This window comes from Bison bison, unplaced genomic scaffold, assembly GCF_000754665.1.
Source record: "Bison bison bison isolate TAMUID 2011002044 unplaced genomic scaffold, Bison_UMD1.0 scf7180017864456, whole genome shotgun sequence".
Lineage (NCBI taxonomy): Eukaryota > Metazoa > Chordata > Mammalia > Artiodactyla > Bovidae > Bison > Bison bison.
In genome coordinates this window covers 17,107,606-17,133,704 of record NW_011495018.1, presented here as the reverse complement: position 1 = coordinate 17,133,704, position 26,099 = coordinate 17,107,606, and the positions used below count along the sequence as shown (strand labels likewise).

At 36.7% G+C, this 26,099-nt stretch overlaps 1 protein-coding gene across 1 annotated transcript in view; it reads left to right on the top strand.

Moving 5' to 3' along the window:
* NHLRC2 (NHL repeat containing 2) overlaps window positions 1–25,616 on the top strand; it is a 61,683-nt gene extending 36,067 nt beyond the window's left edge. Inside the window, exons 6-11 of the mRNA XM_010859302.1 lie at window positions 5,627–5,726; window positions 9,121–9,352; window positions 9,918–10,040; window positions 10,930–11,139; window positions 12,161–12,380; window positions 17,984–25,616. Of these exons, the coding sequence (XP_010857604.1) occupies window positions 5,627–5,726; window positions 9,121–9,352; window positions 9,918–10,040; window positions 10,930–11,139; window positions 12,161–12,380; window positions 17,984–18,240 (1,142 nt within the window). The 3' untranslated portion in view covers window positions 18,241–25,616. The remainder of the gene's footprint in view (window positions 1–5,626; window positions 5,727–9,120; window positions 9,353–9,917; window positions 10,041–10,929; window positions 11,140–12,160; window positions 12,381–17,983) is intronic.
* The last annotated feature ends 483 nt before the right edge of the window (window positions 25,617–26,099 follow it).

Genomic DNA, 26,099 nt, shown 5'->3' with positions numbered 1-26,099 from the left:
GAGGATGAGATGGTTGGATGGCATCACTGACTCGATGGACATGACTTTGAGCAAACTCTGGGGACTGATGATGGACAGGGAAGTCTGGCGTGCTGCAGTCCATGGGTCGCAAAGAGTCAGACACAGTTGAGCGACTGAACTGAGCTGAACTTAAAATCACTTCCCTTCCAGATACTTGGCAAGAGGAATAATCTTGAATTTAAATAACCTTAAATAAGCTCAGCACCTTTCAAATGCTAACAGTAAATGGTTTTCAAATACTGTAGGAATGTCCTGTAATCACAATGGCTACAAGAGTTTTCTTTTTTTTAAACCACAAGAGTTTTTAACCTTGTCTTAATATACCCAAGGCATTTGTGGTTAGACTTTGTGAAGTACTTAAATTTCCCAGAAATTCTACTTAAGGTTTGGGGGGAATTGGTCAGATTCTCATCAGAGTTTCAAAGTGGTATGTTACCCCAAATCATTTTTAGAACCACTGCTTTAAATCACTCTGAAATATAATCCTGGATTAATGTATTTTGTCAGGGTATGGGGAAATTGGATCATAGACTACTTCCTCTCCTTACAATTGTTTTTACTAAACTATATTTTGGCATCATATCATTCATTTAAAAATATTTTAACATATCAATGTATCTTACATTCATTTTTATTTATATGTTTCATATTTATATTTCATCAAAACACAGTCCTATGGGACTGTTAACTGTTTTTACTGTAAGGGCTTGCTGCTAATTTTAGTTACTATCTTAATCTCTCTGAACATCTACTAGAGAATTTCTTTTCTGTGTTATAGATAATTATACTTTTTTCTCAGTATCAAGTTTATTTTTAAGCTCCTGGATGATTTAAATATCATGTTTGCATTGTTATATTAATTTCTGGGAAACTTAGATTTGTCTTTAGCAAAGTATAATGGAAACATGACATTCATATTTTAATATTAGTATGGCTGCATCTTTTTTTTATTCTCTCTTTACCTATTGCTTCAATTTTATTATTTTATATTTATTTATCTTACTAGGGTTTCTTTCTTTGTGAACTACCTAAATACTTTGTAAAATAAAAATGGAAGTGAATAAATCCAGTAGAATCCTTTATTGAAGTGATTGGCTATGATAAGTGATCCATAAAGGAAAAAAATTGTTAAATCTGAGAATCGTAAAACTAAAAATGCTTTAAGAACTATAAATATACATTGTGTCCCCTGACAGTCTTTATTATGTATTATTTTGGTGTCCTTAAACCATGATGAGTTTTTTTTAAACACCTGCAAAATAAACTGAGGGCTGAAATTTTTTAAAGCTGTTCTTTCCAGTTATCTTTCCACATCTAGTTCACTAATAATTTGACTTAGCTACTTTCCTTTATTGAGTCTTTCCAAAGTATTAACTTTGTTTTCAGAAAAATAGCTTCCCTTTTGCATTCATGTTGAATTGATTCATATACATTTAAGTTATATAATTGTAGAACTGGTTTAAGCAAATGTGGGATTAAATGCAGTTTGACAGGGATTGTGGTTAAGAAGAATTGTTTTTGTAAACAATTAAATTCTTTAGTACTTTAAAAATTATATAGAATATTTCTGAAATTCTACCGTATTTAGGAATATGAAAGAGGGTGGAATTATCAGAAGGAAAACATGAAAAATAGGTTGTATTTATTGTAATATCTTCATATATTAAGCTGTTGTGCAGTGCAAACAAGAGCCCACAGCCATACCTAGTAGCATAGATGAGTATTAGGAAATCTGTTGAGCAGAAAAATGTTCCGTTTTTGTAGAATGTTCAGTAGCAAGCAAGACTAATTATACAATGAGAGAGCCGTTCAAATATGGTAATTTTTAAAAACTGAAGAATATAATAAAAAAACATTTTTAGACTGGTAGAGAGGAGGATGATATATTCATAAAGGGATGCAGGAGGTTTTCAAATAATACTGCCTTTTGTTGAGCTGGTAGTATGCACATGGATATTTATTTACTGTTTAATCTTTATAATGAACACTTATCTATTCATATGCATATTTAAAGAAAAAGTAAATCTTAAAAGGAAATAAAATAGGTCAGAGAATGGAAAATAAAAGATAAATATACAGTTGAATATATACTCCCCGAAGAGACTCAGATAATGAACAGCACACTTAAAGAAGACATTAAGGAAAGGGATTTGAAATACCTCTGATTATTTTAAATATATATGTAATATGTAAATGTGTGTGTTTGTATTTTAACTAGTACCTGAATATTTAACCCAATTATGCTGTTACAGTGATAAAAGCATGAAAATAATTAACATTTATGCCAAAGTTTTTTCATCTTTATTTTTGATTATCACTCTAAATATGGTCAGAACTTTGTCATCCACTAAAAATAATTAAAAATAACTCCAATAAAATCATTTTTCAGCAGAAACATTGCCATGTTTCTAATGTGCATATTAAGTCTGTGCTGACTCTTACTCATACAAGACAATAACCCAGGAATTATTTTTTATCGTAAAAAATTTTTTTTTCAGTATCCCCTGGTAGTGTCTAAGTAATTCAGACTTTACCTGATTTTAAATCACTTAAGGAAAGATAGTATGCCTGAATCCCATTAACCTTCCTTGGCCCTTTAATCAGCATTTCCCTAGATAGAAATTTAGCTGTACTTATTTGATCTTTAATGATTGAAATCCAACTATTTAGTATGCTTGTCTGGTAATTTACAGCTTAGATAATATGCATCTCTGACTTCCATTATTATGCTCTAAAATAACATTTATCTTCTAATCAGGTGAAACAGAATTTTTTTTTTGAGGAATAAATCTTATATAATGTGACTAATGTGTTTTTATTTTAATAAAATAAAACAGTTGTATTTTTGTATCTGAATATTATCACATTGACTTGGTGTTTATAAAGAACAAGCTCCCTTCTGCAGTTCCTTCATTCTGATCATAACACTGATAATCTGGATTTGGCCTCACTGCTATGTGCTGCTGTGTTAGTCACTCAGTCCTGTCCAACTCTTTGTGACCCCAAGGGCTGTAGCCTGCCAGGCTCCTCTGTCAGTAGAATTCTGCAGGCAAGAATACTGGCTGCTGCTGCTGCTAAGTTGCTTCAGTCATGTCCGACTCTGTGTGACCCCATAGACGGCAGCCCACTAGGCTCCCCCCATCCCTGGGATTCTCCAGGCAAGAACACTGGAGTGGGTTGCCATTTACTTCTCCAATGCATGAAAGTGAAAAGTGAAAGTGAAGTTGCTCAGTTGTGTCCGACTCTTTGCAACCCATGGACTGCAGCCTACCAGGCTCCTCCATCCATGGGACTTTCCAGGCAAGAGTACTGGAGTGGGGTGCCATTGCTTTCTCCAAGAATACTGGAGTGTGTAGCCATTCTCTTCTCCCTGGAATCTTCCCAACCCAGTCATCGAACCTGGGTCTTCTGCATTACAGACAGATTCTTTACCATCTGAGCCACCAGGGAGTTGAACTCACTAAAATATTATTATTCCAGGTTTAGCTGTGTGAATACCAACAAATTATTTAACCCCTTTGAATTTCAGTTTTTTATAAAATAGAGATGATAATAACAAGACTTGCTAATGTTGTCAAATTAAACGAAATAATCCATGTAAAGGGCTTATTATTAGCTCAGTGCCTTAAACTAGGAAGTGTTCTGAATGGTTATCCTTTTCATCACCACACCCCCCATCATTGTCCTCATCAGTTGATATGTAGAATCATGTCAACTCCTGAATCCCAATCTGACACAGCCTCTGCTTCTGCACTCTTTTTCACACCCCTAGCTTCTAAAGGAAATAAGTCACAGAGACCAAGAACAAACAGGCTCACACTAATATTACTTTGAAGCTTTGGCCTCAACCCTAGATGAGCTAGACTGGCCTGTTTGGAGAAGTTGGACACCTGATTTGATCTTTCACTTGTGTAGAAACCAGACAGTTCTTTGGCCAAGTTAGGCTTTAAACTCATGTCATCTTCTAATGATTACAGTTTTATTTCCAATCTTTATGCTTTTTGCTTCTTTTTCTTACTTGTATGAATTAGGACCTTCATATGATGCTAAATAAGTGTTGATAGCAGATCTCCTTGTCTCATTTCTATTCATGGGGAATGTCTTAGCTCGGGCTGCCATAACAAAATGCCACAGACTGGGTGGCTTAAACAACAGAATTTTATTTTCTCACAGTTCTGGAGGCTAGAAATCCAAAGTCAAGGTGCCAGCACGATTGGTTTCTGGTGAGAGCTCTCTTCTGGCTTATAGAAGGTCACCTCTAAGCTTTGTCTTCACGTGGCAAGGGCAAAATAAAATAAGAATATAATAATGAAGAGCTTTTGATCTAGTTTTAAAGTGATTAAGCGGAGACTGAATCCCCAGAGCATATGGATGCCGTTGTCACTTTTAATACAGTTTTTGTTTATAAAAGTATTTGACTATGAAAAATTAAATTGAAATAAACTATCTTCCTTTAGATTTCTGTGATAGCAATTAACAGAGAAAGCAGCAACATGTTAAATAGAATTTTCCGTTGGATTGTCTGGGTTCAGATTCCAGTTCCTTCATTTACTAGCTCTGTGATCCTGTCAAGTTACATGACCTCTCTGAGCCTCAGTTTCCTCTGTAAAGGGCTACCTGTCTTCTGGGGCTTTTGAGAAGATTTGGGTAATATTCTCTATAACGTGCTTGGCATACAGCGCCACAATTTGTTGATCATCACCTTATTTTTGTTGCTGTGAAATACACTTGAAAATAATACAGGTTAATGAAGAAAAATTTCTTCTGGACACAACAACTTAAAGAAAGTAAAAAAAATAATCTTACCAAGATATTTCTTTTAGCATAAGATACATCTGACCAAATTATTTTAGTGAAAATATCTCAACTACATGTAAAAGTAGACTCAGAATTCAGTTTAAATTAAAATAATTAAAAATTTTAACAGTAGAATTAATTTTCGAAATGGAGCCTTGTCACATTGTAATAAGTTGTAATATCAGTCTTAAAAAACAATTATTTATTAATTTTAGAAAACAGGTATAATACATTGTACTCCTAGCTTTATTACATGTCAACTATATCTTTTTGAGAAAGGTTCAGCGCAATTAAACAGTAGGTTTTTAAATAGCAGTAGTGATGTGAGTCTAAGCCTAAAAGCTAATATGTAGTGGAAATATACATTTCTTAAACTATTAAAAGGTACAATTCTTCCATGAGAAATTGTTCAAAGAACTATTCCTGTATTCTTGAAGCGTGTAATTTAGGTTCTTGACTGCCAAAGTTTCTTTGGAGCGTGTGCATCAAGCCATTTCTTGTCACATAAAATAAGAAATCAAATGTTTAAAAACATCGTGCCCAGAGATGTAGAGAGACATTTTGCTACTGAGAATACTTTGGATTTCTGTGAATGTATATTTTTATTTTTAAGTCTAAAGAAGTAAACCTTTCACAAGGAAAATGGAAAAATTTCCAGAATGACTTAAAACATTGCAAATGTTTTTACTTCCTTCTATCAGATGATTTGTAAACATACTATTGTCTCCCTTAATTTAAATTTCTGAAACAACTGGGGGTGTTTGTTAATCAGATACGTATATGATAATTACTGTTTCTTTTCATAAAGGTCCAGAGGTCCAAAGAGATAACATTCTGTGGATAGCCATGGCAGGGACTCATCAGATATGGGCACTCTTACTGGACTGTGGCAGATTACCAAAGAAAAAGTAAGTGGTAACGTCTCTCTTTGGGTAAACATGGAGTTCACAGAATTCCTTTTCCGAAAGTCTCCATCCTTGTAACACCCACTGTACTGGACAGGATATGCGGGGCTATGCTGCCATAATGAACAGCTCTGGTTCTTGGTGGCTTAAGACAAGGTTTGTTTGCAGGGGGAGCACTACTCTGCCACCCAAGCTGATGCAGCAGCCGCCATCTGGAGCTTTGCCAGTTGTCTTGGCAGAGAGAGAGAGGTGGTGAGGTGTTCACTGGCTCTGAAAACTTTTCCTCAGAAGTGACATATCACTTCTACTTATGTTTCATCAGCCCAAGTATGTCTTAGGACCACACCCAACCTTGAGTAGCTTAGGAAGAGCAGTTTCATCAGGCATTCACGAAGAGAACTGGAAACATCTTTTAACACATATTTCTAATATCCCTGATCAATTCAGATATTTGAAGACTGCATGGAAGAATGGTGAGTAGCTCCGGTTTTGTTGTCAGGCCTGAAATTGAGCCTGGCTCTGCCACTTTTTATCTACATGAGCTTAGGAGAGTCACTTTAACTTTCTAAGCCTCAGTTTTCCTTATTTATATCTACCTCATAGGTTTTGTTTTGAGAATTAATATGTGTGAAAAGCTCAGCCTAGTGCCTGGCCTGTGCAGTGAATGTAGGTAGCATTGCCGCCACTGTCAGGGGTATAAAGATGGAAAAGTAGTGTCTCTACAAAGTTTCTTGTATTTTTCGTGTAAAGCCTTTCCTCTTCTTCTAACACCCCAGCCTTTCTCTTCCCCTCCCCTCCCATGTCTCCCTTCTTCCCTCCCTCTCACCCTTCACCCCACCATCCTCCCCTCTTCTCTCTCTCAACTTCTGTATTTTTGTTTGCACTTATTTGTTTACAAAGCTATTTTCTCCCACTAGACTGCCTCTTTAAGGAAAGGGCCCTTTCTCATTCACTTCTTGTCCCCTGCACCTAGCACAGTATCTGGCGCACGACAGGAGCTCAGTGAAGGTCTGCGGAAGTAAATGAATGAAATTCATAGACCATAAAGACTATCAAATCACTGTAGAAAGTAAGTGCCAGTCACTTCAGTTACCTTTATCAGTAGAGAGGGTATCCAGAATACCAGATATTCTGAATTGTGTGTGTGTTGCTTTGTCAGATGTTTAGCAGCATTTAATCGTCCATTGAAAAATATTTATTAAGCAAACAAGGCACTATGCTTTGCTGTAGGGATGAAATGGTATGGTCTCTTACATAAACAAGAGGAACATCCAATATAAATGAAATTTGAGGTATCAAAGGAACACTTCCTAGAAGAAGCTACTAACTAAGACCTCCTTTTTAGCTACTGACTGAACCTGACAGAGGGTAGGAAGGAGTTCAGAAGGGAGAGGTTTTCCAGGCACAAAATGACCCTTGTGATGTCAGTAGAAGCCAGATCCTTAGAATTTAAGAGATTTGAAAGTTATTCTACATGACGTTATAGGAAGTTTTAAGCTGGGAAGTGATGTGATAAGATTTGTGTTTTTGAAAGAACACTGGTAGCATTTGGAGTGTGGCAACACTACAGACAGGTTCAAGGAGGAGGCCACTGCTGTTATCCAGGCCAGAGCTGACAGAAGCTGAATAGTGAGGTGACCAACAACATAGATGAGGAAAAAAGAAGCAGCGGAGATGACCAGACTACGTTGTTCTCAATGATGACTGTTTTGGACCTAGATGGTCAAGAGTGGTCTAAATTTCACTAAGTAGAGTTATCACGCATTCACAATAGAAAAGTCTCCAGTCTGATCACACTGACTTGTATTACATATTCAAGGATGCGTTATTTGTCACTGACCTTCAAGGGGTAATAACTACTGAACTTTTAGAAGTTACTGTTTATCCCCACTATTTCTAGCTTTTATCAAGAGAACTCCTTTGTAAAATTGTTTTAACTCCTTTGTTTGGCATATTTGTTATTACTTATAAATAGGCCTTTAATAAATGGCTGTATTTATACATTTTCTATCCCTTTGCTTCCACTCCTTGTTCCCTACCTACATTAGCATTGGGGTCATATTAACCAGTAAGTGACTGATGGTCATTTTAGACTTTTTTTTGAATGTTTTACAGTATTAGAAAATGATACAGAGTCTCTCATTGTTTTGTATCCCAAGTCAGCTTCTTCCCTCCCCTCAATACAAGACACTAGCATGTCTTCCTTACAGTTCCTCTGACATAAACTTAGAAACCAAGGTATAAAACTTTCTCCATATTGCAAAGAAATCATTACAATAGTCCTTTAAATAGAAATTTCCCTAGTATACATAGGAAATGGATTTGTACAATTGATTAAAACAGCGAAGTCATATTATTACTTTAAAATGAACACCCATCTTTCACAAATGATTCTTTTAATTCTTTTTGCTAGTCTCTTCTTATATCTTTTGTTATTTAGTCGCAAAGTCATGTCCAACTCTTTTGCAACCCTGTAGACTGTAGCCTGCCAGGCTCCTCTGTCCATGGAATTTTCCAGGCAATAATACTGGAGTGAGTTGCCATTTCCTACTCCAGGGACTCTTCCCAGCCCAAGGATTGAATCCACGTCTCCTGGTTGGCAGGTGGATTCTTTACCACTTAGCCACCAGGGAAGCCTGGTCTCTATGTGCAAGAAAATAAAATATTTTTAATGAAAATTTAAGCTCAGAACTTTCAAGAGCTAGAAGAGATTACCTGCTGCTGCTAAGTCACTTCAGTCGTGTCTGACTCTGTGCGACCCCATAGACGGCAGCCCACCAGGCTCCCCCTTCCCTGGGATTCTCCAGGCAAGGACACTGGAGTGGGTTGCCATTTCCTTCTCCAATGCATGAAACGGAAAAGTGAAAGTGAAGTTGCTCTGTCGTGTCCGACTCTTCGTGACCCCATGGTCTGCAGCCTACCAGGCTCCTCCGTCCATGGGATTTTCCAGGCAAGAGTGGGATCTTTTTAATTCCCTTTCAGAATCTAATATTGCATGAAGCTAAGAAGAGACCAGGATGTAAAGGTGGGATCTAGCTGTACCTGCCTCTCATCATTTGGAGGAAAACTATCCCATCAGTGATGTGATCTTTATTCATGTATTTTTAACTTTGTCGGGGATCTCCTGTTTAATCATGGAGAATAGTTTCACTTTTGAGTATGTTTAAAAAAAAAGAAAGGTAGAAAGGTCCCTATACAGTGGGTAAATAAGTTAATGATTAGAAAAACCACAATGAAAGCTTACTTGCACAATTTAACTAGGTCAAGATCAGCAGATTTTTTAAAAAATATATAATGCTATCACCCTTGGCTTCATCATTTACATTCATTTGTTTAATAATTAAACTGGGTCAGTGTAACAGTGTTGACACTTCACCTGTGAATTTGTCTTCTTCAGTGAGTTAAAAAAAGGAACCTGCCTTCGGTTTGCTGGAAGTGGAAATGAAGAGAATCGAAATAACGCGTACCCGCACAAGGCAGGCTTTGCCCAGCCTTCAGGTCTGTCTCTGGCCTCCGAGGGTCCCTGGAGCTGCCTGTTTGTGGCGGACAGCGAGAGCAGCACAGTGAGGACCGTGTCGCTGAAAGACGGAGCAGTGAAGCACCTGGTGGGAGGGGAGAGAGACCCCATGGTAACGAGAGCACTTCTGCGCCGTGTGCCTGTTAAGCCAGCTTGTGATTTTCTCAATTGTGAAGTTAATAAGACCTAGGAAGGAGAAAATTCTTGGACTTATCCATGTTAAAATGGAAGTCAAACCAAAGGAAATATGGCTATAAAGAAGCACAAGTAACAAAACCACCTAAGAAAAGCTAACTGATCTGATTTGATTCTGTATAAATGTCAAGGCTTCCGAGAGGAAGGAAGGATAAAATTGTGATTACTGAGCAAGGGGAAAATGAAGAGTAGATATTTGGCAGGAGGGTGGAAAGAGCTCCAGAGTAGTAGACCTGAATCAGATGTGCCATTTTTGTGAATAAGATTCCTTAGAACCACAAATTAAAAATCAGGTTCAGAATTCTGTCATTTTTTTTCTAGTTTCAGTCAAATGCCCCAACCCTATTTATATGAAATCAGACTTTTCCCCCTTTAACTTCAGTAGCATGTACAGCCATCTGAATTTTCACTTTATACCCTAACAAAGTTCTGTGAAAAAATTTTAATACATGCTGTTTCTTTTCTTTTCAAAAAAAAAAAAGAATTTATTTGCTTTTGGTGATGTTGATGGAGTAGGAATCAATGCAAGGCTTCAGCATCCACTTGGAGTAACTTGGGACCAGAAAAGGAATTTACTGTATGTGGCAGACTCTTACAATCACAAGGTGAGTCTTGACAGAATTATATAATACCCTGCTTTTCACTTGTGGTATTTAAAATGCTGAAAGATCTGTGAGCCTCCTACAACTGCCACTCTAAACTGTAGGGAGGAATAACAGTCTTTGACAACTGTACATAAGCCTTTCTGTTCCTTTTTTGGTCCTTTCTTTGCAGAAATGATGTGTTAGTACTCTGAGCTGGGGAAAGGACTAAACAAATTACCAATGACGATAGCTAGAAATTGGGAATTGCAAGCCACTAAAGCTGTTGAGTAACATCTTCAGTAAATAAGGAGAAGGCAGGTAACAGGGAAATTAATATGTCAGTTAACAAATGAACATTTTTGAGCCTTTGCATACTTGCCGTGCCTGTTAGCAAATAACTCGTTTTCATCAACATTTCTGTTTTCTTTGTCTATTTTATTTTTACTATGCATTTTTAAAATAAAATCATTGGAACATAAATATTAGTATTTTGTGATGAGAAGCTTATGAATTTAACGTAATTGAAACACAGGAATCACAGCGTCTAACATAAGTAGCAAATCCTCAGCCAGTATTAGATGTTCCTAAGAAGGAGGTCAGTTCAACTGTGTCCCATTGTGAGGGAAAAGAAGAACATGAAACAATTTTTTCAAAGATTGCTTCTAGAAGACAGACCGTAACTGGGGATTTTATAGTGTTTAGCTCTCAGGATGAAATATCTCCCCTTAGACTAATTTGAATGTTTGGCTGTTCGAGAAAATATGGAAGTGTCTGTTCTTTCTCTGATGTTTATTAAGAAAACTAATAGCAATCAGGAATTCTCTGCCTTCCCTATTAATATGTTACTCTTCCATACCACAAATGTGAAACTGAGCTTCAGATAAATAAATTTTTGTTCTGTCCTTTTTAGATTAAAGTTGTGGATCCAAAAACAAAAAACTGTACAACACTAGCAGGAACCGGTAATGCAAGTAATATGATCGGTTCCAGTTTTACCGACTCAACTTTTAATGAACCAGGAGGCTTGTGTATTGGAGAGAACGGTCAATTATTATATGTGGCAGACACCAATAACCATCAAATTAAAGTGTTGGATTTAGAAACCAAAACAGTCTCCGTGGTAAGTAATCCTTAAGTTAAGGGGCATCATTTTAAGAAAGGTTCTGAAATCCCTAGCAACAGCTGAGGCACTTTTGGTTCGGCCAGCACTGGTGGTGAAAGTGAAGCATATAGACAGAGCAGTGAGTGGGTGCCTTTCCCAAGGATGTCCTGTTATTTTTAAAATAAAAACTCCATCTGTGCCAAGAGTGTTTGAGAAAAACAATAGAAGTTGGAGAGAATTTGATCAACTTTCAGAAAAGGAAAAAAAAAGACTCATCTGTTTTTAAATGTATGGACATACTGATACACACAAACTATGTGGGTTGGATTGTTTGAGTGTTTTTTGTTTTTTTTAATTTTTAAACAATCCTCAGACTGATGTGTAATCTTTGTTTCCTATGGTGAATCCATTACCAAATAATCTTTAAAGAAAGGTCTAAAAGCCACATTTCTCAGGACTTGAAAATAAGATGAGAGGAAACTTAAATACATTCTAATTTTAAAGATATGGACATGGTCTCTAATAAAATTTCAAGTTACCCCTTTCTATGTCACATTTGTCCAGAAAATGCAGGAGTTCTTTATCTAAAATTCTAGGAATTTCCAAGATGTGTTTTAAAATAAAAACACAGATTGCCATCATAACAATAAGTTCGTTTCTCATGACATAGATCTCTGATATGAGATGAATGATGTCTTATAGTTGGCAGTGAAGATTATAAGAGAATGTATATTATATCCACTGCATTTAAATTGATAAAGTTTTAATTTCCTGCTATCTATAAACGTATTAAACAATTAATTTCATTCCATTTCATTCATAAATGTTGACGGTCTTTTGGCCAGGGTGAAGTTTTTTTTGAACCTACAAAATAATCATGAGGAAGTCTAAGTAAACGCATTCTGATTCAGAAGAAAATGGCAATCAAGTTTCCTTGACATTGAACCTCACTTTTGTACTGAAGTCTGAAAATAAGCTCTCTCAGTCTACAATACTGTAAAGTACTTGTGCTTTAGAAAACAGATTTTCTTGTTTTTAGTTCCCAGTCTTCAGATCTGAAAATGCTGTGGTGGATGGTCCTTGTCTAGCAGGAAAACCAAAGACCTTACCCAAACTACCTAAATCTGCTCCAGGCATTAGACTTTCCCCTGTGGCTGCGTCTCCCGGACAGACTCTGCAGTTCAAGCTGAGATTAGACCTCCCATCAGGAACAAAGCTAACTGAGGGAGCTTCCAGTTGCTGGTTTCTGTCAGCTGAAGGTATGACAGTAACCTTTGCAAATGCAAATATTTTATGAATTCTTGATGTTTGATCTAGAAAATTTTCTCATTTGTTATGTGATACTTTAACTGTACATTTAGGCTGGATTTGAAGGGGGTCTTATAACACAGAAAGATCCAGATCTAACCCCACTTTAGCAGTTTTCTTTAGTCGTTGAGATTCTTTCTCTCTCTTTATTAAATAACTGTGTAACTCACCCAAAGGTAATCATAATTGTTGCCATTTGCTCCCAGGCAAGTTCATCACGAGGTGGACTGTTTGTGGTCTTTGAATAATAAATAGGTCCTTGCATATTAGAACTGAAAGGCATCAAAAGACACCCTGTGTTCTAAGCCTCTTATAAATGAGGAGACTAGAGGCTGAAAGAGATAAAATTATTTGCTTAAGGGCATATATTTAATTAGGTCAAAAGACGGAATTTGAACCCAGCTCTGCTAGTTCTTAATTTAGTTACTTTTCCTTTGTGCTGTGTGTGCATGCTTGGTCGCTCAATCATGTTCGACTCTTTGCAGCCCCATGGGCTGTAGCCAGCCAGGCTCCTCTGTCCGTGGGATTTTCCAAGTAAGACTTTTGGAATGGAGTGCCATTTTCTCCTCCAGGGACTCTTCCCAACCCAGGGATCAAACCTGCATCTCTTGCGTCTCCTGCATTGACAGGCAAATTCTTTATTGCTAGCACCACTTGGGAAGCCCTTCCATTGTGCCACTCCATCTCAAACTAGCTCCAGGGTTACTAGTGCTTGAAATGAACTTAATTTTCTAAAGACATATAACACTCAAGGCCACCAGTTACACATTTGCATGTTACAGAAGCTTCCAAACCTTACTCTTCATTTCTGCACTTAACTTATCATTGTGTTGAGTTAACACATTGTGTTGAGGACCAACAGCCATCCCTAGGTTATACTTTGGTGGCTCTGTTCTGGCACAGTACAGCATAGAGATCAAGGAAGGGAAGAGGGACCCTCACAGGAGACTGAAGAATGAATAAGCAAGCACGTGCAGGCAAAACTCAGAGAAGGTCGTTTTCTAGAGCCGGTGTTTTAAGGAGAGAGTGATCAGCTGTGTCAAGTGCTGTTGATAGATGAGCTAAGGTAAGGGCTAAGAATTGATCTTTGATTCAACATTATAGTTAATTTATATCCTCGACCAGAGCTATTTCAGAATGATGAAAGAGGTGCCTGATGAGAGCAAATTAAAAAAGAAGAAAGGAACTGTAGAAAGCAAATGTAGATAGCTCTTTGAGGAGTTTAGTTAAAAAGATAACAGAAAAGAGAGCAGTTGCTTGAAGGGGAAAGCAGAGTTGGGAGAGCAGTGTGTTTGCTGTTATTGATGGCAAAGATCAGTAGAGAAAAGATGATGTGTGGTAGCCGTGGATATCCTTTAGGAAGATGTGAGAGAAGATGGGCTCGAGCACAGGTGGAAAACTGGTCTTTGCCAGGAAAGTGGGCAGCATTTCCATGGTAAGGAGGGAAGGCTCCAGGTGTGACCCCGAGATCTGGTTAGGAAGTTGTGGAGATGAATGCTTGCAGAAGTGTTTTTCTGCATGCTTGTTTTCTTAGTATTAATATGTTGGGGAGTGTGACCATCAAGCTGAGAGTGAGAAGGGGATGGGGAGAAGGTTTTGGAGGTTTGAAGAAAGAGGGTCCGAAGGGTGAAAGGGTGACTACGTGAGGGAAATACAGTATGCCTGCTGAACGGCTGAAAGGCTGCATTTGAGGCTGGCTGTCATGAACTGAAAGTCAGTCTAGTCCACATGGAAGTGGTTTTTCTCCAGCCAAGGTTACACACAAGGAAGCAGCTCTGTGACAGCCTAGAGGGTGGGGGGGGGCTTGGAAGGGGGTCAAGAGGGAGGAAATACATGTATACTTAGGCTGATTCACATTGCACAGCACAGACCAACACATTGTCAAGCAATTGTCCTCCAATTAAAAATAAATTTAAAAAAAGAGTGTAGTTACTGACTAAGTGGTTTAATCAGAAGTTCTCCGAAGTCCTGATCCAGTATTAATTGTGATTACTACTATACCATTAAATCTCACAGATTCTAAAGAATTAGATTTCCCCCTTGAGTATGATTTAAAAAAATTTTTTTAATTCTTGTTTTTAACTGAAATAACTTGACAGATTCTAATTCAGTTCTTTGGTTGTTTTATTATCTTTCACTTTTCCAGATAGTTTCTTGTCAAATACTTTAGAGCTTTCAGTTGCTATTCATTTTATTTCAGTAGTATCATTAAGACTTGACTTTTTCAGTTGCTCAGTCATGTCTGACTTTTTGTGACCTCATGGACTACAGCACACCAGGCTTCTCTGTCCTTCACTGTCTCCCAGAGTTTGCTCAGATTCATGTCCATTGAGACCAGTTATTAAGCCTGAATCTGTGTTTTCTTCTCCAGAGATTCCCAGAGTAGCACTTGAGCCCCATTAACTTGCTTGCTACAAGAAAATGAACGCCAAAGCCATTGCTTAAAAGTACGCCATTCGAGTAGAAGAAAAAACATTGTTGGAAGAGGATGTGTAATGGAATACAAACGAATTACTGTGATTAGAATCCAGGCAGAGCCTTTGTCCTCACTGTCTAATTTGTGATCTTTGAGCCTTTTCTCAAAGTATTCAGTTACTGTAAATTATGTTAAGATTTGGGTGTGTATTTGAATCAGTGTGAACTTATTTCATGAATTTACAAGTAATCAGTATACTGCTTGTCTTATAGCAGTGCTTTCCAGCGTCTCCAACAAAGTAGGCAGTAATTTCAAAGTGAAATAGTTGTAGTCCATAATGGAATTCTGACGTCTTGTCTCTAGTGATCTTCTTCTGTCTGAGCCTCCCATGCTCTCGCACATGTTCTCACTCAGTTTTTCCTGCCCTACTCCACCTCTGTCATGCCTGCTCACACACACACCTTGGTACATTCTCAGGGCAGCAGCTATTGTCCTGCAACTGCCCACGTGGAATCCACGCAAGAGAGCAGAGAGCTCTTGGTAGGCTAGCCAGAAGAAACTGTGCTGGCTCTGGAGGGACCGACTGAGCCTGTGAAAAGATCACCACCATCCACTCCCTGCAGAGGAGAGTTCTGAGCCATGCGGCACTAGCGGATGTTTGGAGCTAGGATTGTGGGCAGAAGAGAGCTCAGACCCTGGCCATTCACTCCTCAGTAAGTTTAGAGCAAGTCCTCGACTGCCAGTTCAGCTGTTCTGCCTAGGTCCATTAGTCTGAAAGCATTGCATCACTGGGAGATCATGTTAATTTAATTTCTCTCCGTGAAATTAAACATTATTTTTAAGTAGGATACTGGTAAATTAACATGCTTATTTTCACTCTACTTTGTCAGTTACACAAGTTAATGATACTAATATTGAGTTATTAGAGTACAAAGTATAGATAGTGTTAAAGGAAAATGAAATAACCTATAGAGAAAATTCTTAGTTATCTTAACACTTATCCAAGGCATTGGTTCTGTTTTTATTGTATTGTGCATTAGTTGCCAACTCATGTCCAACTCTTTGTGACCCTATGGACTGTAGCCCGCCAGGCTCCTCTGTCCGTGGGATTTCCCAAGCAATGGAAAATGGGTTGCCATTACTGAAATGGATTGCCATTTCCTTCTTCAGGGGATCTTCCTCACCCAAGGATCAAACCCACATCTCCTGCACTGCAGGCAGATTCTTTACCGCTGAGCCACCAGGGAAACAATTTGTTTTGGTATAGGGACAAATAAACTTTCAAGCAAGAATCCTAATAATTTAAGTCTTTGAGTATATTATTTTATAGGATACATTTGTAAACCTGTGATTAAAGGACATTTTTTATTCTTGGCTTGTTATTTAGAGACCATAACACTGATTTTTAACTAAATTTTGGTGGGTCTAGTCTTAAAGCTGCCAGCATTTATGGGAAGGTTTTAAGCCAATAAATTAATAAATAAATGGCAGTATAAAAGCCCCAAGGGCATATTGTGCTTCACAAATCCTTCATGTGAAGTATCTGAAAATTGTCTACAGAAACACTTTTATTTTTAAACCTGGACATTAAAATAGCATAATTTATTATTTTCCTGTTTTCATTTAACATATAAGTTCCCTTACTAATCTGCTGTATAACAAAATCAAACATATTCCTCAGTGCAGAAATAAGCAAAGAAGTCCAGAGACTTCAAAAAGAATTATGTTTAAAAGCTCTGCATTTAACTCTTTAGAGTCTCACCTTTCACAGTTTCCTTACTCTTACTTGATATATTTTTCTCAAATTTAATTTTTCAATCAACAGAATATTAGAAGCAATAAACTAAAGGAGAGATGAAGAGCACAGGTAGAGACAGGTGCTGTGGTCTGTTGACTCATCCTGAGGTCAAAAAAGAAAGAGAAGCTAAAAAAACAGACATAGAATTTCATCACTGCTCAGTAGATGGTCCAGTTTTTGTACAGATAGCCCTGAGTTGTTGGTAAGTCATTAGATTTTGTTCAGTTCTATTTCAGATGGCAGGAAAGCATGCCCTGCATTTCCCAAACACTGGCTCTTAATAGCTAAGCCCCTCTAACGCTGTTAGCCTAGGTATGTGCTTCCTCAGAGTGACACACACATTCCTTTGGAGAGAAGGCATTGGGTGACTGAAGACGTTTTAAAAACTTTAATACTAGAAGACAGATTTTTAGTGATTTTTAGATGTTTGTTGTATAGATGATCTATATATTTAACTCTCAGAGGAGTCTTATGTATTAAAATGAAGTAAACAAAGACTTGTCTTTTACACTGAGTCCATTGGAATAATGTATGCAGTGTTACTTGTTTCTGAAAAACAAATCAATTTTTTTTATTTCCTTTGGATAGTCAATAATTCATCACTGTCTTTAATGGAAAGTCACTGCAGAGTTGTACATACGTTTGTTTTCCCTAGTTTGTTTTGTAGTTTGCATATTATATTTCTAGATACTTTTATCTGGTAAAAATTAACTATTTTCTGAAGTGTCTTATGTTTATTTCTAGGACTTATTAATAGGTTTCATTTCTACATTTTCATTTTCATTTTACCACATTTTAAATCTATAACCATACTTGTAATATTCATCTTGATTTCAATAAAAATTAATTTATATTTATGTTTGCAGTGTTCAAAGAAAGAATTTTAATTTGATATCCAGATGGCTAGATTAGGGACTTATATCTTGTGTCCCTCACACAGAGCACAATGCCTGGCATTTAGAGGCTTTCAGTAAATATCGTTCGAGAAGGCAATGGCACCCCACTCCAGTACTCTTGCCTGGAAAATCCCATGGACCGAGGAGCCTGGTGGGCTGCAGTCCATGGGGTCGCGAAGAGTCGGACACAACTGAATGACTTCACTTTCATGCATTGGAGAAGGAAATGGCAACCCACTCCAGTGTTCTTGCCTGGAGAATCCCAGGGACGGGGGAGCCTGGTGGGCTGCCATCTCTGGTGTCGCACAAAGTCGGACACAACTGAAGCGACTTAGCAGCAGCAGTAAATATTGTTAGTTGAGTAAATCTAGTGTTTGTAAAGTTTGTCTGATTTCCTACTCAATTTCTTATGCAGTCTTAATAATTTATGTCTTTATCTTCTAGGCAATGAATGGCTTCTTCAAGGACAGATACCATCTGGAGAGATAGAAAGCATTTCCAATCAACCAACAATCTCACTGCAGATTCCTGGAGATTGTTTATCACTTGAGGCCATTCTGTCTATCAGCGTATTTCTCTATTACTGTAGCTCAGACAGTAGTGCCTGTATGATGAAGGGAATTTTGTTCAGTCAGCCTTTACAAATAACTGATACACAGCAAGACTGCATACCTCCAGTGGAACTCAAGTATATATTTTAGCAAGCTGGCTAGCAACCCAGTGCCACCTCTTCTTGCTCCCCACCATTACTGTAATTTATGAAAAGAAACTTTATTTCTGCCTCCGGGTACCCAGAAACCCAGTTCAGTTCTAGCACCTGATATTAAAATAAAGTATGCTCCTTATTTAATTATTTATTATAGACAAATTCCTTCATTCCGGCTGTGTACCAACGAAGTCACTGACCATGATTTGAACCATGATTCTGTAATCTGTGCTGTTACTTGGCACAAGACTTAAGTCCATGTTACAGGAAAGAATATTATCATGAGATAATTTTCAGTGACTACTGATAACAATAATGATACCAAATGTTTTAACTAACTTTTTTACCTTTTATGAAGCAGCACATCTGAATGTGTAAATTTCACAGTAACTTTAAACAGAGCTTAAGATCCAGTCCACGTGTTGATATAAGGACACCTGCCATTCAAGGCGTAGGGTCTGTTTTAGATCAAGAAAAAAAATGTCTTCATCACAGTAGTGGTTTAAAGAGCATCTAGGTGGTAAAAATGTTCCTTGTTCTCGTCTGTGATTTTCTCATTTGAGATATATTTATGGTTATAAATTATTTGCTATTTTAGCACACCATTATTAATGGTATGTTAAATATTCTGTATATTTCTATTTACAGAAAATATATTTCTATATTTCTGGAAGTTAGAGTCTCTAAGGACATATACAGACTCCTTTTAACATTTTTCTGAATGAACAGTTTTAGTAATGAATGAACAGTCTTAGTAATGAATGACTCCTTAGAAATATTAGGACTTTCAAAGAGAAAGGGACTTCAGAACACATTACTGCATGTGACACCACTTAATGGTAAAGAATTAATTGTTACAGCTGAGTCCGATGCAAATGGGTGTATATGTTGTATTAGAAATTTACATTTCAGTTGAAGCATTAAATGCAGATTTGCTAGGTTTAGGGTTTTTTTGGTTCCCATATTGAGAATTTAAATTATCATTATTGTGATTTTTTAAAAAATAGCTGTTAAGCCTTCAAGGTGAAAATTTCAATATGAAGCACTTTTATGCTTTCATTATGTATAGTATATCTTAATATATTACTTTAAAATATTAAGGCCGAAACATACAGTGACTTGATGATCCTGTTTTTGGTGTGTTTTTTCTAACCTTAAAAGAAATAGTCACCAGAAGATATAGGAAAGGTTTTTTTTTTTTTCCGTGATGCTTTCTCTTTATAACTATTTTAAAAGACTCTGCTTGTTTTTACCAAAACTGATTCCACATGTTTGTGGTTTAATCAGCTTACAAGATTTTAAAAACAACAGGTGAATCATACTTATTCAGTAAATATTTATAGACAGTATAGCATAATACGCCTTGTTGCTTCAAAACCAGTGCTGTTTGAATTGTAATATTTTAAGCATAATCATCTGCCCATATCTTTATATTCTTTTGAAATACAGTTTTGAACATACTATTTCAGATTACCTAAATATGAAGTAAGGGAATGCATAGATCATGACTATTTAATTTGTAGCCTCCTAAAGCTATTTTTAAAGAGAAGAATAAATGTAAAGTTAAAAGAAATTCTGTTTAAAATTATATATAAGTACTTCATAAACCTTTTCTCTCCATTAAAAAAAAATGTTCTGTAATAAAAGAATATATAATATTGACATTCTCTTTTATGGAGAATAGGCCATAGTCATTTTTAAAATCTCATTTTATTATTATACTTCTCATTTCCAGCTGGACAGAATGAAAATAGTTTGGCTTAATTTTTTCCTATTTAAGGACATAAACAGTTTCACTCTCTGAAGAAAATATATACACTTTTAACTTGCTAATTCAGGAATGCTTGATAATTATTTTTGCAGTATTATGCATGAACTTACACACAGTATATATTTTCATGTACATTAAAATCCAAAAACATTTCTAGAATATATTAATGTTCATTTTGTCTGTATAGAGTTTTCTGTTAGTATTAAGCTTATGCTCTTTTTGATTTTTAACTACAGTTCTATTGAATATTCTTATTCTTACCCAGCCAGTAATCTACAGTTTTTCACATTCAAAATATTATGTATACAGATTACATGATTTTTTTGGTCAATCATGCTAAGCAATATAAATAGGTTCTTAGAATTTATGACTAACATAATAAACCTCTTACATAATAGAAAGCACTAGAAAGTTCATTTTTAAAAACTTCTGTGATTCCTGACTCTGTTTTTAAATGTATGACATGAAGAAAAGCAAAAGTTATGTTCAGTGATAGTTTGAAAAACGATTTTAGTGTTAGTCACCATAATCAAATTGCCAGTGATGTGGCATTATATACACTTAGACGCAATACCTGGAATCTTTGCCCCAAATTATTCTGCTTTGTCACTGTTTTTTTCTACCATTCTTTATATCACTTCACAAATGGTAAAATTTTCTTTTCTGAATTTATAGTCAGAATTGATATCTCTGAAAAGAATTTTGGTTATCTTGGAAATGCTCAAGCAAATATTTAACCTGTCCACAAGGGAAAACTTTACAGTTTAATCACCCATAAGTGTAACTTTGGCAAAGTTCAACGACTAAGCAACTTTCTCCTAAACTATTGTAATAATATATTTACCTATAGTATTATCAGGCCTGCAGAAAGCTATAAATTTTAACACAGCCCCCAAAAGCTTAGTATATGTAGATGAATGTATGTGTCTATATACTTACACAGATACAAAGATCAACTAAATTTCTCACATGGCCAGTATACTCTGGAGATGGTACTACTGAGATAAGTTGCTCTCTGCTTGCTTTTTCATAGTTGGAAAATTTGGGAAGACATTAACAATACATATCTCTGTAATATAGTAGTTTTCTACTTGCCCAACATTTAGTATTAGTTTATATCTGCCGATTAGAAACAGTCTAACCATTATATTTGACATAAGAACAGTCATCAAAAACTAAATTTCTTAACTCATGAGTTGCATGAAAATATATGCAGAGGGACTATCATGTGGTGGACTATGAATGGTGGAATTGTGAATATTTTTTACTTTTTCTGTTTTTTTTAATTGAACAATGGGTTATTAAAAAAAAGAACGGGAATATGCTTTTAAAGACTTAAAATGAACTGAACAGTAAGCACTAGGTATATACTAACTTTTTCTGAAGTCACTTTTATCATGGAAGGTCAGAACTCAGTTTAGAGCTCTTTGATCTACCAGTTCTCTTCAGTTTGTGATTTGGTGGAGACAGAAATAATTGTGGCTTTTGCTGCTAGTGATTTTATTGTGTGATGTAGTATAGTGTTTATGAACACAGGCTTTGCAGTCACTTGGATTCTGCCCTATTAAATGGGGTCACTATACCTGCCTTATGGGGTTGCTGTAAGGGCTCAGTGAAACAGTATTTGTATAGCAATTAGTAGATAATGGAACTGCCAGTTATTGGTCTAGTAATAATAATGATAATAATTTATGACCATAAAACACATGGCTTCACACTTTCTTCGCAACTGCAGTTTCTAAAGGAAACTTCCTCTACCAACTGTGTGGTATGTTAATACTCTCTGCAGTGCTGGGATTCAAGAAGAGAAATAGTTTTATAATAAATATGTTACTGTTTTATAAATGATGTTATAAAGAAACAACCTACAGTTTTAAGAACTTTTTTAAGACCTGGAATGATGACTGATGAGCTTCCTTTGAGAGAGTCCAGACATACCCTAAACCATGTTCCTGGAATATCCACTGATGGTGCTTTCCCAAGCCGGAATTCCAAGTGCCTTCATGCATTTCGCCTCACGAATCAGACAGGTAGATCTTAGGTCCGTTTTACACTGAGGAAGCAGCTTTAGAATGTTGGCTTCATGTCTCAAGTTCAGCACTCCCCGAGTAATGCCTGATGCTGGGGGGTGCCCGGGGCAGGCAGTTGCTCAGCCAGTTTTGCTGAATGATTGAGTGACTAGTGGGTGATGGGTCTTTTATTTGAACACAGATCTCCTACTAATTTCTAGCTCTACTCCTAGACGTAGAGTGCAAACAAACTGGGATTAAGAGTATTTCTTTTTGTGAGTGCTTTCTTAAGCCTTTGCAGTATTTGAAAAAAGTTATAAGAATAATAGCTAAATCTATTCAGTGCTAACTATGTGCCTGGCACTTTTCTAAGTGCTTTCTGTGTATCAACTAATTTAATCCTCACAGCCACCTCATTAGAGAGGTTCTAGTTTTCCTTATTTCTCTGATGAGGAAACTGAGACACAAAGAAGTGGTAAGCACTTAGACCAGCATAATTGAGATCAGACATTTAGGGCTGGCCGAACCTGGGTGCATCTACTCAACCACCATGCTTCTATGCCTGCCTTTAAAAGTGTTTGTTTGTTTTTTAAGCATAAATCTTCCATAGTTATATATAGTAACTAATCAACCCAAAGAACTTCAAAAGTCCTAGTAGTGATTGTTTTTGAAGTTTAAAGTAAATCCATTTAATTAATATCAGCTTTTTGGACTTTTAATTATACATAGTTATCCTTCAGGGTTTGGAACAGTCTGTATAATTGTCTCTCCCAGAAGATTTTATGTACCATTCTTTCTTAAATTCAGATATTATCAAGCGTTTTTCTTGGCAGATGGATGTATTAAAGAATTAACTAGCCATTAGTATTAGTTCCAACAATGTTATTTTAATTGGTCTTCAGAAGGTAATTATAAGACCTTGTCACAAATATAACCGGATTCTTAGTACAGGACTGTCTCAAACTTTTGAAAGCTTGTTCATATTTAAGAAAATAACTGTTTTAATGACCAAAGTGAGCTATAGAAATATAATACTCGGCCCATCTGTTAACACACAGAATCATCTGCCTACTTGATTCATAACTACTGCAGTATATAGACCTCATCCCACCCTGCCCCCCAAGACTCAAGATCTATGCAGTTCTATTCTAGTAAAGTTTTCACCAGATCACCCTATTATTCCAGCTTTCGGTTCTATTAAAAGATATGACGTAGAATGCTGCCTACCGGTGATTATGATTCATGAGCATCCAGATACAAGAATGTAAATGGTTTTCATTTATCATCTGCTAATTTAAATATTATTAGAATTTGTTAATATTGTTATAAAATTCCAAATCAGAAATCTATCAGGAAATGTACATCAACTTTAAGAGATGGGAGTGTTACACTTTACAAGTAGAATTAACTGTTAATCACCAAGATTTCCTCCTTTTTCCTCTTCTAGTGGCACATAGTTTATTTAAATGAATTCACAGTAACCATAAATCATGATTTTGTCCTGACTACTTAAAAGTGTGTCTCCACCCCCTCTTTTCCTAGCAGTAGGATGATAGAAAGCATGGCCTTAAGAGCTAGAGGCGGGACTAACCTCCTGTGTGTATTCCCTGCCCTGCACAGCTTGGCCCTTTCATGTATTATTAGACTGCAGGTCAGCCTAGCTGCTTTGGGCCAGGGCTGCCAGTCTGACCACAGCCTGGGAAAAGCAGAACAGGAGCAGCGTGGTCGGCCTCTCTGACTGCATCCCCTTTGTTTCTGAGTGTGCTGATTTGGTTTAGTTTTTGTCAAAAGTTGGAGTTGGAAAGTGGAACCCTAGACACCTGTGGACTCTTAGCCTAGCTATAGTTATTCCTTGTTTGGGATGTCCCTTTTCCACATTGGCGTGTCGCTCTCAAGTGGACCAAAGGACATTTTATTCTGTTGAAAGCCCCATGACCAAAAGGAAAGAATTGTAAGTACTTCCAAATCTACCTCCTGGCCTGTACCAACCATATCCTGAAAAGCCCTGAACAAGCATGGTGAAGCACTGGACAGCCACATACTCGCAGGCATTTTGGAACATGTCAGGGCATGGTACGGATGCCTTCCCCTTAAAGGAGCAGCTTTCAGACCTGGTGTTTTTCAATAATACAGAATTAAGCAAAATTGTCAGGTTTTTTTTTATGAGTTAAAGGGACAGCAGAATTTATTGCCTTTTGCTTTTAGTATACTGGGTTACATATTTATGTTTGAAATGAGGCCTCATAATACTGAGAGGGAAAAAAAAGCGATCCTCAAATTTGACTAGAACCAGTTTAAATAGTATTTTTGAATATCTAGTGTGCTATGCTCATAAGTATGTGTTAAGGTATATAGGGCAAAACAGTTGATAAATGATGGTAGTGAAGGGTAAAAATAGACACATTAATTTCTGAAAATGAAGAAGAGCTCAGTCTAGGAACTATCTTCTAGTTTTAGATTTTTGTCATCACTATTCTTAGTCCCACTAGAAATGTGTTTGTTCTGTGAGCATGTGCAGAATGGGCTACCTGTTGTGTTCATTACATGTTCAGATGCTAACAAGTGTGTGTGTGTGTGGAGTTGGGATGTACTTTCTCTGTGTGCCTCTGATGTTCATCACCCAAATTTACCTGTAGGAGTACACAGCCACATCCTCGCCACACCTTAGGCTTCCCTCTCTTTGAAAACACTAGTGTCTGTAGAAGTTTCAATGAGGAACTGTATGGTTCCACAAATGACAGATATAGTAGATTGGTTTTGTTGTGGTAAATTTTTTTTTTCTAAAATTCTTACTATTTCAGTTTCTGAAGAAGGAGAACATTGTGCTACATGACTTTAAAATCAATTTTACTCTACTTCAGGTATATGTTTCTAATTATGTTATACATAGGTTAATATTTTGTAAAAGTTTGAAGTTTTCACTGTTAGGATGCATTGAGAGCCAGTTTAGAAATGCTTTAATTGCTGTCATTACTTTACATGTGGATTATGGATTAATCAAAGTGTGCTCTGATACATATATATCACATACATACACATATACATACATACATATACACACAATCACTTTCAAATTGTAACATTTCATAAATTTGTCAAGTTTTAAAAACTCAGACTCTTCCCCTCTTGTGTGTGCATAAAGTTGTGGTTTTATCTTTAAGAATAGAGTTGGTCTGCTGTGCTGACTTCATCTCTGTCATTCCAAGAGTTTGATTATGTCTATTTTTTCTTCAAAGATAAAAGATGCAATTGAAATCCAGTTTACAGGATCATGTATTAGACTTGGTTGAGTTCTAAAAGAATTGACTTGGTCTGCATTTGTAAGCATTTCATGTAGATAGAGTAATATATTTTTGTACAACACTGTATTTCTACATTTATTTCAAGTCTTTTCAGTGACTCTAAGTACATGTGTTAAGATGGTTTGGAATGAGAGCACAGTGGCCTTCATTACCAACTCAAAAGAAGTGTATAATTCATGCGGTTATAGAAAACCAGAATGTGTTCAGACTGTACACTGAAACCGAATGCCTCTTTTCTAAAGCTTTGTACATTTTTTTCATGAAATAGATTAAATATTTTCCCTCTAAAGCTATGTTTCTCTTTTTTATGCTTTCTGTTGTAAGTATACCATGAGATCATTCTACGGCTTGGAATCCTATCATCCAGATTAAAAATGGTGCTTAGTTTGGGTGGGAGGAGGCAGGGAGGCAAGATGAGGGTGACCAGTAGACGTGAGTCATATGATCCTAGCTTTTGTGTTAAGTGATTCAGGAGTTTTAGGGAGAGGGGTTAAAACCAGGGGTTATGGATAATACAACTGCGTGTACTTCATTCCATTAAAAAAGAGAAGGCAGAGAGGCCGGTACAAACTTGCTGCGCTCGATGGGGTCAGGAGGACGGGGACAATGTCAAGAGGGTAGGCAGCGGCCAAAGCTTGAGTGAAGTGTATCCTCTAGCATTTCAATAAGCTAGAAGCCATTAAGGAATTTTTAACAGGGAGTCCTGTGATCTAGTTTGTTTTTAAAGATCTCTGTGCCTGCTCTGTGAAAAACGGCTTATGAGAAATGGGGC